At 42.1% G+C, this 18770-nt stretch overlaps 1 protein-coding gene across 1 annotated transcript; it reads left to right on the forward strand.

Annotated features, from left to right (window-relative positions):
- Window positions 1-1847: 1847 nt before the first annotated feature.
- rps16 (ribosomal protein S16) lies at window positions 1848-11674 on the forward strand. The gene is made up of 6 exons (XM_043709666.1): window positions 1848-1914; window positions 2016-2067; window positions 5953-6054; window positions 8335-8431; window positions 11353-11400; window positions 11489-11674. The coding sequence occupies exons 2-6, from the start codon at window positions 2020-2022 to the stop codon at window positions 11632-11634; spliced, it is 441 nt and encodes a 146-aa protein (XP_043565601.1). The 5' UTR covers window positions 1848-1914; window positions 2016-2019; the 3' UTR covers window positions 11635-11674.
- Window positions 11675-18770: the final 7096 nt, after the last annotated feature.

The following is an 18770-nucleotide window of genomic DNA, read 5'->3' on the forward strand; positions in this document are numbered from 1 at the left end:
GTATTCCAAGTGCGGTCTAACCAAAGTTTTATAGAGCTGCAACAAGATCTCATGGCTCTTAAACTCAATCCCCCTGTTAATGAAAGCCAAAACACCATATGCTTTCTTAACAACCCTGTCCACCTAGGTGGCAACTTTAAGGGATCTATGTACCTGCACACCAAGATCCCACTGTTCCTCCACACTGCCAAGAATCCTGTCTTTAATCCTGTACTCAACTTTCAAGTTCAACCTTCCAAAATGCATCACTTCACATTTATCCAGGTTGAACTCCATCTGTCACCTCAGCCCATCTCTGCATCCTGTCAATGTCACGCTGCAGCCTATAACAGTCCTCTATACTGTTTGGTCAGGGTGAATCATCGAACCCAGAACAGACCTGACCCAGTTGGTGATGACTTTAGACAGGAATTTAAGATCCATATTCAACAGTGAAATTGGTATTTAATTTCTAAGTTCCTCCCTGTCCCCCCTTGTACATGAGGATGATGATATCTTTCCTCATGGATTCACACATGCTACCTGCTAGAAGCGTATTGTCATACACCTCCAGATCCTGGCCAATCAAGTCCCAAAGTGCTGAAAACAACTCAACCCATCACCTGTCACTTCCAGGAATTTTATTCTTTTCAAAGGATTCAAGGGCTTTGGTCAGCTCCTTCAAAAATAACAGGTGTTCCAGCCTCACCTGCTTGCTGTCGTCTAAGACCTGTTGTAATATCGTAGCCTCCCAATCTTTCCTATCTTCCATCTGTGGGCTTCATATCATTCAGCCTGGCATTAAAGGATTTGCTGATCCTCAGGATGTCAAACTGAGATGACATTACTGAGCCATTTTCTTCCTTCAGGCTGCTAATTACAGAGCACATCTCATCCTGCTTCATGCTGCAGACCCTGGATCTGAAGATTATCTCCAAGATAACTGGAGGCCTCCAAGGCAAAGAGCGACACTTGCTGGGTATTCACCTCCGGAAGATCCTCCTTGACACATTATTACACATCTCTGAAGCACACATCTATTTTGTGGGGTAACACAGACTTAAGACACTCTACACTCACTACACACACATACACACTCTCTCACACTCACAACCCCCAACCCAGACACACACACAAAGACCCACATGCACACATATATTTTGTGGGGTGAATTTGTACTTGTAAAGTTACATTGTACTTTGGTCAAAAACTGCACGAATTCATGTATAACTCTGTTATCTCACTTTTTAGATTAGAACTAATCTAAACATCATGGCATAGACAGAGAACACAGGCCTAACCTGAGAATGTAACTTTTAAAAAAAAAGTTTTGTGATTTACACACGAAAGAAGTGAAACTATCATGGTATTCGAACAGATGAAAGACTCAACAGACAATCAAGGTATTTTTCAATGTACAATTTCAATTACATCACATTGTAAATTTTTGCTATAAATCATGTGCCTTAGAATTGTATCCTCCACAACCACCTGATGAAGTGCTAGTGCTTCCAATTAAACCTGTTGGACTATAACCTGGTGTTGTGTGATTTTTAACTTTGTACAACACCGGCATCTCCAAATCTGAAGCAAGTGGGATTTGAACTAAATATTTGGCTCCATTGAAGATGACAGTAGCATAAATGTTTCGAAAGCACATTCACTACCTCTGTCTTAGTCTGTTACAGAAGTGGGAAGTCATTATAAACAGACGATATAGCGTTAAAACCTCAGGTCGTTGTCTAATAGTAAGATTGTAACTGATGTGATTCTATCTCCAGCCCATTGATTGACAGTTCCAGCTCCCAGGGCTCACCCAAAGGCCGTCGCAAAATGAGTTACGTAAAGTGGACGAGCGTCGCAAAACAGCTCTTGATTTGGTGGGTCGGAAACCCCGTTCGTTCTTTTTACAGCAGCTCCGCTCAGCAGAGACGAGTAAGTAGTGGATTGGGGGGGGAAATCGATTGATATTTACCCAGGAGAGAAAAAAGTAATAACCCGCTGCTAATCGGCTCGTGTCGTTTTCTTCATTTTAGGAAGATGCCCGCTAAAGGTCCTTTACAGTCGGTCCAGGTTTTTGGGCGAAAGGTGAGGCACGGATTGCACTGCCCGCGTGGGCTGTGTGTGGTTCCTGGGCCTGGCGGTTGGAGCCGGCTCCTGGTACCCGGGGAGGAGGGGGTGAGGGGCAGGTGTACTGGAACATCGCGTGACCCCCGGGGTCCAGGGCCCGGGTTCTAAATTCGAATCTCAGCCGGGATCGCCACGTTCCATTCCCCCAGGCTGCTCGTGCTCCAGGTACTACTTGGGCCTAAGGCTATTCAAGCTGCATGGGCCGATCTGAAGTGTGTAAGCCGAGAGTAAACGGCTCGTCAGTCTGCCCTGGGGTCCTTTTGGACCGGGCGATTGGAGCAGGCCTGCAGGAGGCAACGGCCTGTCGTTCTGATCACTTCCAGGGCCTTCACAATCGACGGGGTGAGGGGAAGCCGAATCTCATTTTGCAATCATGTACCGCTAAACATGAATGTTTTAAAGACACTCTTCCTATCGCTGCGAAATGATCCTTATTTTGAGATGGTATACATATATGTACTTTATGGAATAGAGTCAAACAGCATAGGAACAGGTCCTTCGGTCCAACTTGTCCACGCCGACCAAGTTTTCCAAACTAAACTAGTCCCGTTTGCCAGTAATTTGTCCATATCCCTCTAAGCCTTTCGTATTCACATACCTTAAATGTTATAACAATATCTGCATCTACCACTTCCTCTGGCAGTTCATTCCACACACGGACAACCGTCTGAAAACGTTGCCCTTCATGTCCCTTTTAAATCTTGCTTCTCTCAACCTCTAGTTTTGAGCTGCCCTGCCCTCGAGGAAGATATTTGTTATTCATACCCCTCATGATTTTGTAAACCCGCATAAGGGCATCTCTCAACCTCCTACTCACCAGAGAAAAATGTCCCTGCCTATCTAGATTCTCCCTATAAGTCAAATCTTCAGTCTTACTAACATCCTTGTAAATCTTTTCTCTTGTGGAGATGTGGTACTGGAAAAACACAGTAGGTCAAGCAGCATCCGAGTAGGAGAGTGGATGTTTCGGATATAAGCCCTTCATCAGAAATCTTATGGAGGGATGTCTAGGTTGGAGTGTTCCAGCTACAAAGAGAGACTAAATATGCTGTGGTGGTTCTGTTTGGAGCTGATGGAGATGATATTGATGTACAGAATTGTAGGGGCATTAATAGGGGAGATAAGAGACTTTGCCTCTGAGTAGAGCAGTCAGTACCTAGGGTGAAGATTTATGGTGAAGGGCAAAAGGGTTAGAGGGGATTGAAGGTATTTTTAGTAGGAACCGAACTTCTGTCTGTAGGGCAGTAGAGACAGAAAATAGTTAGATGATCACTTCATCAGTGTTCCATGCATAACTCAGAATAAAAGTTGGATTTGTCTTTTTATGAGGCATGCATCCACTTGAAGACTGCTATTAAAATGTGATGGCAAAGTCAGAGCCATTTCACAAACATGTAATTGTTGAATTGGTGTCAGTATTGTTTTTTTCTAAGATTATTATGTATAGAAATTACAATGCATATCCAGGCTAATAAAATCAAACGGTCTGTTGGTGTTTTAGAACATTGAACAAAATATAGCATAGAACAGGCCCTTTGGTCCACAATGTTGTGCAGAGGATTAAACCTAATGTAAAATAAAATAACTTGACTTACGCACACCTCAATTCACTGCTATCCATGTTAATGTTCGGCAGTCGCTTAAATGTCTCTAATGATTCTGCTTCCACCACCACCGCTGGCAACACATTCCATGCATTCACAACTCTGTGTAAAGAAGTTTCCTCTGGTGTCCCCTCTATACCTTTTTCCTAATATTTTAAAACTATGGCCCCTCGTGCCAGTCAGTCCTGCCCTGGGGAAAAGTCTGTGGCTACTGACTCTATCCGTGCGGATAGAGTGGGTGGCTCAGTGGTTAGCACTGCTGCCTCACAGCACCAGGGTCCCAGGTTCAATTCCAGCCTTAGGCGACTATGTGGAGTTTGCACATTCTCCCCGTGTCTGCATGGATTTCCTCTGGGTGCTCTGGTTTCCTCCCACAGTCCAAAGATGTGCAGGTCAGGTAAATTGCCTATAGTGTTAGGTGCATTTGTCAGAGGAAATGGATCTGGGTGGGTTACTCTTCGGAGGGTCAGTGTGGACTTGTTGGGCCGAAGGGCCTGTTTCCACACTGTAGGGAATCTAATCTAATCTAACCATGCCCCTCATTATCTTGTATACCTCGATCAGGCCACCTCTCTTCCCCCTTCTCCAGAGAGAACAGTCCGAGCTTAGTCAATCTCTCTTCATAAGTTTTGCTTTGGAGATGCTGGTGTTGGAGTGGGGTGTACAAAGCTAAAAATCACACAACACCAGGTTATTGTTCAACAGGTTTAATATAGCTATAAATTTGTTGCTATAAATTCTGTGTCTTACAATTGTGTTCTCCACAACCACCTGATGAAGGAGCAGCGCTCTGAAAGCTAGTGTTTCCAGTTAAACTTGTTGGACTATAACCTGGGGTTGTGTGGTTTTCAACTCTCTTAATAAGGCAAGCCCTCCAGTCCAGGCAGCATCCTAGTAAACCTTCTTTGCATCCTCTCCAAAGCTTCTGTATCTTTCCTATAGTAGGGCGGCCAGAACTGGACACAATATTCCAAGTGTGGTCACACCAGGGACTTGTAGAGCTGTAGCAAAACCTCACGGCTCTTAAACTTGATCCCCCAGTTAATGAAAGCTAAAACACCATCTGCTTTCTTAACAACCCTATCCACTTGGGTGACAACTTTGAGGGATCTATGTACTTGAATGCCAAGATCCCTCTGTTTCTCCACACTGCCAAGAATCCTGTCTTTAATCCTATATTCACCATTCAAGTTCGACCTTCCAAAATGCATCATTTCACATTTATCCAGGTTGAATATCATCTGTCATTCCTCAGCCCAGTTCTGCATCCTGTCTATGTCACACATTTGAAGAAATAATTCTACTCATGTTTACTGGCCCTGTTCCGATACCCCTTCAGGACCATTTCCTTCATCCAGCTATCCAATCTTGAACGTTCATATGGTTTTTAATTCTGGAAGTGAATTTCACTACTCTGATGAAAGCGTTTTTCCTTGAGCCAATTTGGTGTCTCTCTCTCTCTCTCTCTCTCTCTCTCTTTTTCTTTTCTTTCTCTCTCTCGTTCCCTCTCTCTCTCTCCCTCCCTGTGTGTGTGTGTGTCTGTCTGTTTCTCACAATACTCTGAACAGAAAGAGCTTCCAGTATAAATCCCAAGAAACAGTGCTAACCACTCCCTGCCACTTTGGACAAAGCAACTGTTAACTTCGTCTGTTTTTTCACTGTAATTATAATGTTTTATTTAGTTTGCTCTATGCTCCCTTGAAATTCGTTAAGCATCTTTGTCTCTTTTGAAATCCATGCCTAACGACTTCTATTTTCTCATGAGATATAACATTGCATTTTTTTCCTGGGGTACCGGGGACACAATGGTTAGAGCTGATTCCTTGCAGTTCCCCTGATCTGTGTTTGATTCCACCCTTGGATGACTGTGTGTGAGCAGTTTGTACATTTTCCTTGTGTCAGCGTGGGTTTCCTCTGGTTTTCTCCCACCGACCAAAATGTGCAGGCTAGGTGGATTGGCCATGCTAAATTGCCCTGTAATGTCCAGGGATATGCAGACTCTGGATTAGCCATGGTTAGTGTGGGGTTAGAGGGATCTGGTAAAAGAGTGGGTCTGAGTGGGATACTGTTCGAGGATCATTGCAGACTGTAGGGATTCTATAATTCTACAGTCTGATGTGTTTGTCCTCATTTCACTTAATTGACATGGTTAAAATTTTCTATTTTTCTGTCCTAATATCAATCGTTACCAGTATCCTGTGGAAAAGCTGACATGTAAATGTTCTACGTGTTTTTGTAGAAAACAGCAACTGCAGTTGCCCACTGCAAACGAGGAAATGGTCTTATCAAAGTGAATGGAAGGCCTCTGGAACAGATTGAGCCAAGAACTTTGCAGTACAAAGTAAGTGCAGTTTCATTTGGAATGATCTGTATCCACTTATCCTGTAGGATTTGTGTGTGCATGTTTTTGTATGTATTTGGATCTATCATGATGTATCAACAGCTTGTAGACTTTGCTTTTGGTAGTTAGGTACAATGGAAAACATTTTGAGATTTACGACAAACTCATTATGTTGACCTTGCTCGTAACCCAAACAAATCAGGAAAACCCAGCACTTTGTGGGTAGCTCAGTGGTTAGCACTCATGCCTCTCAGTGCCAGGGACCTGAGTTCAGTTCCACACTCGGGTGACTATGTTGAGTTTGCAAATTCTCTCTGTGTCAGCGTGGGTTTTCTCCAGGTGCTTCGGTTTCCAAAGATGTCCAAAGATGTGCAGGTGAGGTGGATTGGCCATGCTAAATTACCCATAGTGTGCAGGCTAGATGGATTAACCACGGGAAACGTATGGTTACAGGGATAAGGTATTGGGGTGGGGTGCTCTTTGAACAGTCGATGTGGACTCAATGGGCCAAATGGCCTGCTTCCACACTAGGGATTCTATGGCTTGTCCTTTGAAATGAGGATCTGAATCCACAACCTTTTTTTAAGTGAAGTCCTAACTTCTGGAGGATCTTGCTGTACCTCATACTTGGTGCAAGAATGACATACTTGAGACTTGTTATCAATCCATGTTAAAGTCAGAAACTAATGGAGGTTTGTTTCAAAGTATGTCGCCTTTCTGCTTCTGTAAGTTACTCTCTGGAAGTATAATAGCACTTACTGACAGGATGGAGGATATTGTTCGCAGGTAGGATCTATTGAAAAGATGAACCTGCTGTAAGTTTGCTTGCTAAGCTGGTGGATTTGTTCTCAGACATTTGGTCACCATGCTAGGTAACATCATTGAGCCTCTGGTGAAGTGCTGGTGTTCTGTACCGGTTTGTAGTGGTAGGTGTTATAATTTCCGGTTCTATTTCTGAGAGGTTGGTAAATGGGGTCCAAATTTATGTTTGGTAGTGGATTTCCAGTTTGAATGCCAGGCCTGTAGAAGTTCCCGTGCCTGTCTTTGCTCAGCCTGTCCCAGGATGGATGTATTGTCCCAGTCGAACTGGTGTCCCTCTTTGTCTGTATGTGTGGATACCAGTGATAGTTGGTCATGTCTTTTGACAGCTAGTTGGTGCTGATGTAACCTCTTGGCTAGCCTCCTGCCCGTTTGTCCAAATTGATATTGCAGCACAGTATTCCGTATATGTCGTTCGTTCTGCTGATCGTTGGTATGGGATCCTTCAACGTCTGCAGGAGCTGTTTCAGTGTGGTGGTAGGTTGGGCTTACGTGATGCCTCAGGGCTGGGATGGTTTAGTCGTCCTCTCTGAGATGTCTTTGGTGTATGGCTAGACTCTCTGGATGTGTTGTGTCTTCCTGTTTAGGTCTGTTGAGCAGGACTCAGCGTCAACTTTCAGTCCTGTCCTTTTCTGCAGTTGTATTAATTTCTATCAATTATACGTTCTCACTAGACCCTTGGATTTTAACTAATTCAGGGAGACGTCTTGTGACTTCCTCTGAAGACAGGCATAAAGTACTTCTCTGCTACTTCTTTGTTTACACGCCCCACCATGCTGGGATGGCACGGTGGCTCAGTGGTTAGCACTGCTGCTTCACAGCGCCAGGGACCCAGGCTTGATTCCAGCCTCCGGTGACTGCATGGAGCTTGCACGTTTTCCCCGTGTTTGGGTGGGTTTCCTCTGGGAGCTCCGGTTTCCTCCCACAGACCAAAGATGTGTCGGTCAGGTGAATTGACCATGCTAAATTGCCCATAGTGTTAGGTGCATTAATCAGAGGGAAATGGGTCTGGGCGTGTTTCTCTTTGGAGAGTCGGTGTAGACTTGTTGGGCTGAAGGGCCTGCTTCCACACTGTAGGGAATCTAATCTAATCAAAATTCTCTGGTCGTTGCCTGTAATGGACTGAAATTTGTCTTTTCTAATCTTTTCCTTTTCACATACCTTTTGTTTACACTTATAAACATAAAGACTATTTTACATTCATATTCTGTTTCTTTACCAAATTTTAGTGCTCCTTTGCTGAATGGTAAAGTTCTCCCAATTCTCAGGCTTACAACATGTTTAATAAGTTTATTAGCTTCCTCCTTTGATTTAATACTATCTTTAACTTCTCTTTTTAGACATGGTACTCTTCCTTTTCCTGTATTTTTAACCAAAAGGAATGTGTGCTTTTGGAATGACTTATTATGTTTGGCACTGAAAAGTTGATTTTAAAATTGTAATTTTCTTTCTTCCTTACAGTTGTTGGAACCCGTTTTACTGTTGGGCAAGGAAAGATTCGCTGGAGTCGACATCAGAGTTCGTGTGAAGGGTGGTGGTCATGTAGCCCAAATCTATGGTAAATAACATGGCCTTGTGTATACTAGCATGTTAAGAGTCTTCTATGGCTAGTTCCTACTTTCAAGTCAAATTGCTCGGAAACAAATGACCAAAACAACACAAAAACATAAATAGGAACAGGATTAGGCCATATGACCCCTCAAGCTTGCTCTGCCATTCAATCAATCTCAATACCCTAATCCTATCCTATCCCCATATCCCTTGATCCCTTTAGTATTAAGAGATGGCTAAAGGGATCGTCATCTCTAACATACAGTATTTCAGCCTCAACCATTTTCTGTAGTCATGAATTCCAAAGACTCACCTCTTTCTGGGTGAAGAAATTCTGAATTCTATATTTTATAGGTTTCTATGAGATCTCCTTCATTCTTCTAAACACCAGAGAATTCAATCCGAACCACCACTCTCTCTCCTCGTATGACAGTCATGCTATCTTCGGAATCAATTTGGTAAATCTTTGCTGCACTCCCTCTACAGCAAGAGTATCCTTTCTCAGATATGGAGACCAAACCTATTCCAGTTGTCTTCACTAGTGCCCTATATAATTGCACAAGGCATCCTTGTTCCTGTGCTTGAATCCTTAACAAAACTCTTCCTTCTCCCTTCTGTCAATTACTGTCTCTCGAAGAAGGGAATATTTAAGTTAATCTTTACTGACATTCTACAAGCACATTAGGGAGCATTTGGTCATGTGGTTGGAAGTGAGAAAGAACTCTGGATTGCAGGAAGATTGGGTGGTCAGAAAGGCAGTCAAATGGATTCAATTTAGGCAATTGTGAGGCAATCCATTTGAAAATGGGAAACAAGATGAATACATTATAAATAGGACAATGATAAAGTGCAGTGGAATAAAGTACCTTGATAGGCAAAAGTGAGGACTGCAGATGCTGGAAACCAGAGTCTAGATTAGAGTGGTGCTGGAAAAGCACAGCAGGTCAGGCAGCATCCGAGAAGCAGGAAAATCGACGTTTCGAGCAAAAGCCCTTCATCAGAAATCAAGGTGGCAGGCCAATTCGATAAGATGGTGAAAAGGGTATTTGGGATATCTTACTATATTAGCATAGGAATAAAATGTAGAGGCGGGAAAATTGTGTTTGAAAGGTATATGGACAAAGTTAAGCTGCAGCTAGAATATGTATAATTCTGTTCACTGCATTACTGGAAATATGGGCTGAGGAGTGGCAGATGGAGCTTAATTTAGGTAAACATTAGGTGCTGCATTTTGGAAAGGCAAATCAGGGTTGCACTTATATACTTAATGCTAAGGTCCTGGGGAGTGTTGCTGAATAAAGAGACCTTGGAGTGCAGGTTCATAGTTCTTTGAAAGTGGAGTTGTAGGTAGACAGGATAGTGAAGAAGGCATTCGATATGCTTTCCTTTATTGGTCAGAGTATTGAGTATAGGAGTTGGGAGGTAATATTGTGACTGTACAGGACATTTGGTTAGGCCACTTTTGGAATATTGCGTGCAATTCTGGTCTCCCTCCTATAGGAAGGATGTTGTGAAACTTGAAAAAGTTCAGAAAAGATTTACAAGGATGTTGGCGGGTTTGAGGATTTGAACTATAGGGAGAGGCTGAATAGGCTGGGCCTGTTTTCAGAGAGTATCGCGGGCTGAGGGGTCACCTTATAAAGTCATGAGGGGCATGGATTGCGTAAATAAACAAGGTATTTTCCCTGGGGTGAGGGAATCCAGAACCAGAGGGTATAGGTTTAAGGTGAGAGGGGAAAGATACAAAAGGGACCTAAGGGGCAACTTTTTCACGCAGAGGGTGGTGCATGTATGGAATGAACTGCCAGAGGGTGTGGTGGAGGCTGGTACAATTACAATATTTAAAAGGCACCTGGATGGTTACGGGGAACCTTGATTATCTGGTATTTGGTTATCCGAATTTTGAATTATCTGGACAAGATCACAAGGTCCCAGTGCTTGGCTAAACTGTGTTATCCAAACAAAATACTCCATGCCCCTGTTGTTCGGATAATCGAGGTTCTTCTGTAAATGAATAGGAACGGTTTAGAGGGATATCGGCTAACTGCTGGCAAATGGGACTAGATTGATTTAGGATATCTGACCTGCATTGACGAGTTGGACCAAAGGGTCTATTTTCATGCTGTACATCTCCTTGACTATATGATTAAATTGGAGAAGATGCAGAGGAGATTTATCAGAATATTTTCAGGTATAAAGTATTTTAATTGAGGGAAAATTATATGGGTTTGTGATCTTTAGAACAGAGGAAATTGTAGGGAGATTTATTTGAGACCTAAATAAATTTGTTTGCTAGGAGCTATTTCCCATAAGAGATGAGAATTGAGGGCATAAATCTAAAGTTGTTGCTAGAAGAGTTTGAGATAGTCCACAATTTATTGCATGAAAGGGTGATAAAACTATCGAACTATAGAGTTCTCTGTTGTTAGAGAGAGACAGCTGGTGGTGGGTCATCATAACTCAGGTAAGGGTGGAGGTTGAGGAGAATTCTTTGTGGTTACCTCAGCTGGTGTGGGAATTAAACCTACGCTGTTGATGTCACTTCATTACAAACCAGCCGCCCAGTCAACTGAGTGAAACTGACTGCAATTTAAAAAATTTAAAAGTGCCCATCAGCCGTGATTAAATGGCAGAGTGGACATGATGGGCTAAATGGCCTTGCTTCTTTTTTCTGATTTTCTAAGAGACCAAGGAGCTTCAGAAGAGGAAATGACTGGACAGGGTCTCCTGCTCCGATTTCTTATGACCTTGAGTTAAAAGCATGGGTAGTATGTTAGCTTAATGAGCTGAATTTCTTCCCTTCCTTTGATCCTAAATACCAGCACCCAAACCGAGGTGCACACTGAGCACAACACGTAGGAGTAAGTGATTCTGTATCCTTGTGCAACTTTTTGATGTATAATATGATTGGTTTTTTTCTCTTTGCAGCTATCCGTCAATCTATTTCCAAAGCATTGGTGGCATATTACCAGAAATGTAAGTTTTTGATAGATTTTTACTTTAATTCATTTTCTGTCATTCTCTTTGTTACTTTTATTCAAAATTACAAAATGTTACTTTTCAGATGTAGATGAAGCCTCTAAGAAGGAAATTAAGGACATCCTCATACAGTATGACAGGACCTTGTTGGTTGCTGATCCACGACGTTGTGAGGCCAAGAAATTTGGTGGACCTGGTGCCCGTGCACGCTACCAGAAATCTTACCGTTAAATCCTTCAGTTAAATGTGGCAAATAAATTTGTGACCGTCACGTACTGACTGTTTGGTCTTTCTAAATTGTTGTTTACAGTGTGGATTAATTGATGATGCATCTCACTATATTGTCTTAATATGCCAGTGATGAAAAAATTTAACTTCACAGAAGAAAGCCATTTCAATGCAGGTTTTAAGACTAGCTATCCAATTAAAGTTTGCTTACATTCGTGAAAGTCACATTTTTTAAGTTAATCCTCGGTTTTCTGGTAGGAATCAGAGCAATATTCCTTAAGACATTTCTCACTTTAATGTCAATATAAAGGATAAAATACTGTATCATACTTGTACAGTACTGTGCATTCATAGCTGAAACAACCTGCAAACTAAAATACTAGCTCTTAAATACTGTATAAGCTGAGGGAAAAAACATTGTAGGCTGTGGAGAAAGAGCAGGGATTAGAACTATGTTTAGTTGGATAGCTATTTGAGTGCCAGCACAAATTGCTTACTGTCGTTAGAATTGCACAAATGCATTTGTTTGCATTCATTGATGAGCCCTTCCCCTTTTGGTAAAATCCAATATATATTTATGATGCAAGTATTACAAAGCCATGGGCTGTTTCATGTTTTAAAGTTTCAGGTACTATCAGAAGAATGACAACTTTATGATTACCATGTTAAAAGAACATGCAGTTGCTGTCCATTTTATGCTGTGTAACTGAGAACGTGTATCCTTCCTGTTGCTCATCTTTTACCCATTTCTGGCTTGTTGTGATATCTTCCATAGATTGGAAGAACTGTTTTGATTAGTATTTTTTCTTTTTGATTGGTAATTTTCTCTTTTTGGCCTATACAGTAAACATTCTTTCTTGTAAAATGTGGTGCTGGAAAAACACAGCAGGCCAGGCAGTATCCGAGGAGCAGGAGAATAGACGTTTCGAGCATAAGCCCTTCTTCAGGCTTATGCCCGAAACGTCGATTCTCCTCCTCGGATGCTGCCTGGCCTGCTGTGTTTTTCCAGCACCACATTTTTCAACTCTGGTCTCCAGCATCTGCAGTCCTCACTTTCTCCTATTCTTTCTTGTAACTTCACTAAATTTCCATCTGCTGAATGCTGTCAGTCCACTTAATGGCTGACTTTTGAAACTGGATTTTTGGCCTGTAGCTGATAGTCTTGTATCACTTCTGTTTCTTTCACTGGGACATATTTAGGTTCTGCTCAGATATTTCTTCAGATAAAGCCAGTTGTAATGCCTGTTTGAAGTCCAGTGAGCTTCAGATAGTAGGTTCTTTTTGATGGTTACATTATGAATCCCACATACCAAATGGTCTCTCAGTATCTCATTAAAGATTAAACCAAAGTAACATGCCTCTGCCAGTTGTCTTAACCTAATCAAAAATCTCAATTATGGATTCCTCGGTTCTTGAATTTATGAGAAAAACTAATAGCTTCTCGAAATAGAAGAGGCTTGGGATCGTAATATGCCTTAACTAAATCCGTTCACTTTTGAAAGGTTTTAGAAAGTAGTGCCTCAGCGCAAGCTAGACACCCAACAACTGACAAAACTGTAGGTCCACCACCAGTCTGAAGAATTACTCAGTGCTTTTTATCTGCCCCATTATCATTTGCCCAAATGAGTCAAGCTTCTGAAATAATTGCATGAAGCCAGAAATGTTTTCCCCAATTCAAAGACTACTGTTGTGAGTGAATTTCTTCAGGAGTTCTCTCGCCACCATTTAAATAACTACAGAAGCAAGTATCCCATCACCAAGTCATTGCTATATTTACATATGGAGAGTCATTGACACTGATCCATCTTTAAAGTGCACAGAATGTCTGACACTCCTTATCTGTCAGCCAGGGCTCCCAGTTTGGAGCTGATTAACAGCCCCTATCTGGCAACTTAGTATTCTATGAAGTCCACTTGGCTGACCTTGTTACAATCACGGCACACTTATACTCCAACCCCCTTGAAAAAGGGCCAACATTACATTAGCTCTCCTTATCTTGACAGGGGCCACTTTTTGGTTAAAGAGCTACTGGTAGGTCTAAGTGGGCCTAGGTGAATACTGGGCTTTGTTGAGTCTGAGTAGTGGGAGAAAGTGAGGACTGCAGATGCTGGGGATCAGAGCTTAAAAATGTGTTGCTGGAAAAGCGCAGCAGGTCAGGCAGCATTAAAGGAGCAGGAGAATCGACTCTTCGGGCATAAGCCTGAAGAAGGGTTTATGCTGGAAATGTCGATTCTCCTTGTCCTTTTTGAGTCCGAGCAGTGTCAAAATAAGACCTTTAATCGCCTAAATCCACTAGTTGCTAAAGGGACACCGAGTCAATGGCCTAATGGTATTATGAAAAAGTGAGGACTGCAGATGCTGGAGATCAGAGCTGAAAAATATGTTGCTGGAAAAGCGCAGCAGGTCAGGCAGCATCCAAGGAGCAGGAGAGTCGATGTTTCGGGCATAAGCCTGAAGAAGGGCTTACGCCCGAAACGTCGATTCTCCTCCTTGGATGCTGCCTGACCTGCTGTGCTTTTCCAGCAACACATTTTTCAGCCCTAATGGTATTATCACTAGATGCTGTTTTTTTTCAGCTGGTGCATCTCCATGCGATACACAAGACAAATTGCAAAGTAAATTCTCCATTGGTTTGACGTCAGAACAAACACATTTTTTCCCTAATATCAATTTTAAGCAACTTATTTACGAGATTCTGACTAGGAGGTTGAACACTTCAGTTGTCCCCTTCTGGCACAACCAAAAACTGACTGATTTTTATGGATTGTTCTTCCTTTCTGTGTCATTGGTCCACTGTCACTAGGCAACAATACAATTTGTTTTGACCTTCAACATATTTTAATGCACTCAGCTATTAATCCATCAGTTCTATGTCAACACTGTAAAACCTCATTAAAAGGCATATGAAAAATAAACAGGCTTCTACTCTTCCAGTATCTCAGCCCAGAGTTCACTAAGAAAACTCTAAAATGACAAAACGTTTCCCCCTTCTCATGCTCTCCAAAAAATTAAGATATAAAATTAAACAAACCTTGTACTTTGACCTTAACAATACAAATCAGAATCATAGAATGAAAGCAGGCCATTTGAGTCCATATCAATGCTTTAAAAAGCATCCCATCCAGACGCACATCATTCCCACATTTGTCATGGTTAAATCACCAAGCCTGCACATCTTTGGACTGAAGGAGGAAACGAGCACCTAGAGAAATCCCACACAGGTAACATGCAAACTCTGCACAGATAATCACCCAAGAATGAAATTGAACCAATGTCCCTGGTCCTGTGAGGCAGCAGTGCTAACCACTGTGCCACCACAGAAAGGAATAAAAGATTGGTCTGATAGATAATGTAGGCTAGGAGAATGCTTGCGCAGAGCATCAACAACAGTATGGACCATATTACTATGCTATAAATTCCACGTAATATATAAATCAAAAAACAACATTGTATTATTTGCTAATTTATATCATGATCAAACTATTGTTCCAACAACTCTGAGATCCACATAGAAATGAATTATACAAACAAACCGAGAGATATATATCATCTTTTCAGGCTCTTAATACCTGGGAGAAGAACAACACTGCAGGAAGAAACTACTTGTAGATGCATAGCTTCCAACCTATAATATTATACTTCAATATGTCCCAAACACAGTTCATTTATGACTATATAGTGTGCACATCGCTTGCAGGGGCATATCCTTTCTTGAGATATATGTAGACTTGAAACATCTTTGTCAATGCAGCCTTAAATCACAGGTTGTAATTCATACATATTTGCGCAAGAGGGTACTGGTGAGCTAGCTGGTCAGTTGTGTCAGCCATCCAACCATATCTCTTTCCATTTGCTTTTCGTTGCTCTGGAGCTCATTTTCTTCCTGTCAGATATCTCTTAACTGTAATTTTTTAAAATGCAGGTTGTAAAATACAAAACATAAGTTAGAAAATATAATAGAATGTAATTAAATTGATGGTTGCATATATTCAGCCATAACAAGGTTTTGCAGCTATTTCTAAATTTTAAATATGCAATCAATTTGGATAAAGTTGAAAAAGGTACTTCACTTCTGGTCACTGGACTCGAAACTTTAACTTGGCTTTCTCTTCACAGGAAACTGCTCTCTCTCCACAGGTGCTTTCAGACCTGTTGAGTTTTTACAGTAATTTCTGTTCAAACTTCATCTTGGACTCTATATTTCATGACACTCAAAAAACAAAACTGATTTGTGATGGATTACTTGTGAAGAGTTCCCTGGATAACAAAGGAGACAGAGATGAAAATGAAATACAGAAAGTTTGCATTTGTCACGTTCATTATACAACAGAGAACCAGACTGGGTAGAGAGTTCATGGGGAAAGGGAACGAAACAACGAAAAAAGAATGAAAAGAGATTATTAGTGAAAATAAGAAAAAAATTAAAAAGTCTTCTGTAAACAAATATGCAGAAAAAGGGTTGTGAAAGGAATAGGACAAATTAGGGACCAAAAAGAAGATATTTGCATGGAGGCAGACGGCATAGCAAATTACTAATTGGTTACTTTGCCAATGAAGATGCTGCTGCACAGTCACAGGAAAAGAGTCAAAGAGAAAGTAGTTGAGATACTGGATGGGCTTAAAATTGACGAAGAGAACATATGGGAAAAGTTAACACAATTAAAGTTGATTAGTTGCCAGGGCCAGTTTTGATGCATCAGAAAATCCAAAAAGAAGTAGGATGGAAATTGTGAAGGCACTAAGCATAATCCAATCTTCCTTAGATACAGGATGGTCCCAGAGGACTGGAAATTGTAAGTAGTACATTCTTGTTCATGTGGCAGACTAAAATTTATGCAGAGAAATGCAAACTATTACATTTTTGCACAAAAGGTGTGGAAAGGCAATTTAAAATAAAGGACACAGCTCTTGAGGCATTGCAGGAACAGAGGGTGCCAGAGTATCTGCACATAAATGTTTGAAGATGGAAAGACAGGTTGAGAAATTGGTTAATAAGCCATATTGGATCCAAGGCTTTATGACTAGAGGCATTGAGTATAAAAGCAAGGAAGTTATGGGGAATATTTGTTTGAGTATTGTGTTCAGTTCTGAACATGCACTTTAGGAAGATTGTGAACACAGTGCACAATACTTTCAAGCTTTTTATCATCAATGGGCTGAGGAGTGGCAGGTGGAGTTTATTAGTAAGTTTGCAGATGACACTAAAATTGGAGGTGTAGTGGACAGCGAAGAGGGTTACCTCAGATTACAACAGGATCTGGACCAGATGGGCCAATGGGTTGAGAAGTGGCAGATGGAGTTTAATTCAGATAAATGTGAGGTGGAAAGCAAATCTTAGCAGGACTTGTGCACTTATGGTAAGGTCCTAGGGAGTGTTGCTGAACAAAGAGACCTTGGAGTGCAGGTTCATAGCTCCTTGAAAGTGGGGTCTCAGGTAGATAGGATAGTGAAGAAAGTGTTTAGTATGCTTTCCTTTATTGGTCAGAGTATTGAGTACAGGAGTTGGGAGGTCATGTTGCGGCTGTACAGGACATTGGTTAGACCACTGTTGGAATATTGCTTGCACTTCTGATCTTCCTATTGGAAAGATGTTGTGAAACTTGAAAGGGTTCAGAAATTATTTAGAAGGATATTGCCAGGGTTGGAGGATTTGAGCTATAGGGAGGCTGAACAGGATGGAGCTGTTTTCCTTGGAGCATCAGAGGCTGAGAGGTGACCTTATAGAAGTTCATAAAATCATGCGGGGCATGGATAGGTTAAATAGACAAAGTCTTTTCCCTGGGGTGGGGGAGTCCAGAATTAGAGGGCATAGGTGTAGGGTGAGAGGGGAAAGATATAAAAGAGACCTAAGGGGCAACTTTTTCACACAGAGGTAGTATGTGTATGGAATGAGCTGCTAGAGGAAGTGGTAGAGGCTGGTACAATTGCAACATTTAAAAGGCATTTGGGTGGATATATGAATAGGAAGAGTTTGGAGGGATATGGGCCGAGGACTGGCACGTGGGACTAGATTGGGTTGGAATAACTGGTCGGCATGAACGGGTTGGACCGAAGGGTCTGTTTCTGTGCTGTACATCTCTATGACTCTATGATTGTGGGGTACAAGGTAATGAGAGGCATAGATAGAGTAGATAGCCAGAGACCTTTCCCCAGCTTGTAAGAAGGCCTATGGTGTATTAGCGTTCATTAGCAGAGGGATTGAATTCAAGAGTCGTGAAGTGATGTTGCAACTGTACAGGACTTTGGTTAGGCCACATTTGGAGTACTGTGTGCAGTTCTGATCGCTTCACTTTAGGAAAGATGTGGAAGCTTTGGAGAGGGTGCAGAGAAGATTTACCAGGATGTTGCCTGGAATGGAGAATAGGTCGTACGAGGATAGGTTGAGAGTGCTAGGCCTTTTCTCGTTGGAACGGCGAAGGATGAGGGGTGACTTGATAGAGGTTTATAAGATGATCAGAGGAATAGATAGAATAGACAGTCAGAAACTTTTTCCCCGGGTACAACAGAGTGTTACAAGGGGACATAAATTTAACGTGAAGGGTGGTAGGTATAGGGGAGATGTCAGGGGTGGGTTCTTTACCCAGAGAGTGGTGGGGGCATGGAATGCCTGTGGGAGTGGTAGAGTCAGAATCTTTGATGACCTTTAAGCGGCAATTGGATAGGTACATGGATGGGTGCTTAAGCTAGGACAAATGTTCGGCACAACATCGTGGGCCGAAGGGCCTGTTCTGTGCTGTATTGTTCTATGTTCTATGTTCAGCTACGGGGCAGTTGGGTTGGTTGGTGCAGATGTCCTAGAGGTGTTCCCTGAAATGTTCCGCAAGTAGGCGGCCTGTCTCTCCAATGTAGAGGAGACCACATCGGGTGCAGCGGATACAGTAAATGGTGTGCAGGTGAATTTGCGACGGATATAGAAGGATTCATTGGGGCCTTGGAGGGTGGTGTGGGCGCAGGTTTTGCACTTCTTGCGATTGCAGGGGAAGGTGCTGGGAGTGGAGGTTGGGTTGGTGGGGGGTGTGGACTTGACAAGGGAGTCGTGGAGGGAGTGGTCTCTCCTGAATGCTGATAGGGGTGGAGAGGGAAATATATCCCTGGTGGTGGGGTCTGTCTGGAGGTGGCGGAAATGACGGAGGATGATA

This window comes from Chiloscyllium plagiosum, chromosome 19 (assembly GCF_004010195.1).
Source record: "Chiloscyllium plagiosum isolate BGI_BamShark_2017 chromosome 19, ASM401019v2, whole genome shotgun sequence".
Classification (NCBI taxonomy): Eukaryota; Metazoa; Chordata; class Chondrichthyes; order Orectolobiformes; family Hemiscylliidae; genus Chiloscyllium; species Chiloscyllium plagiosum.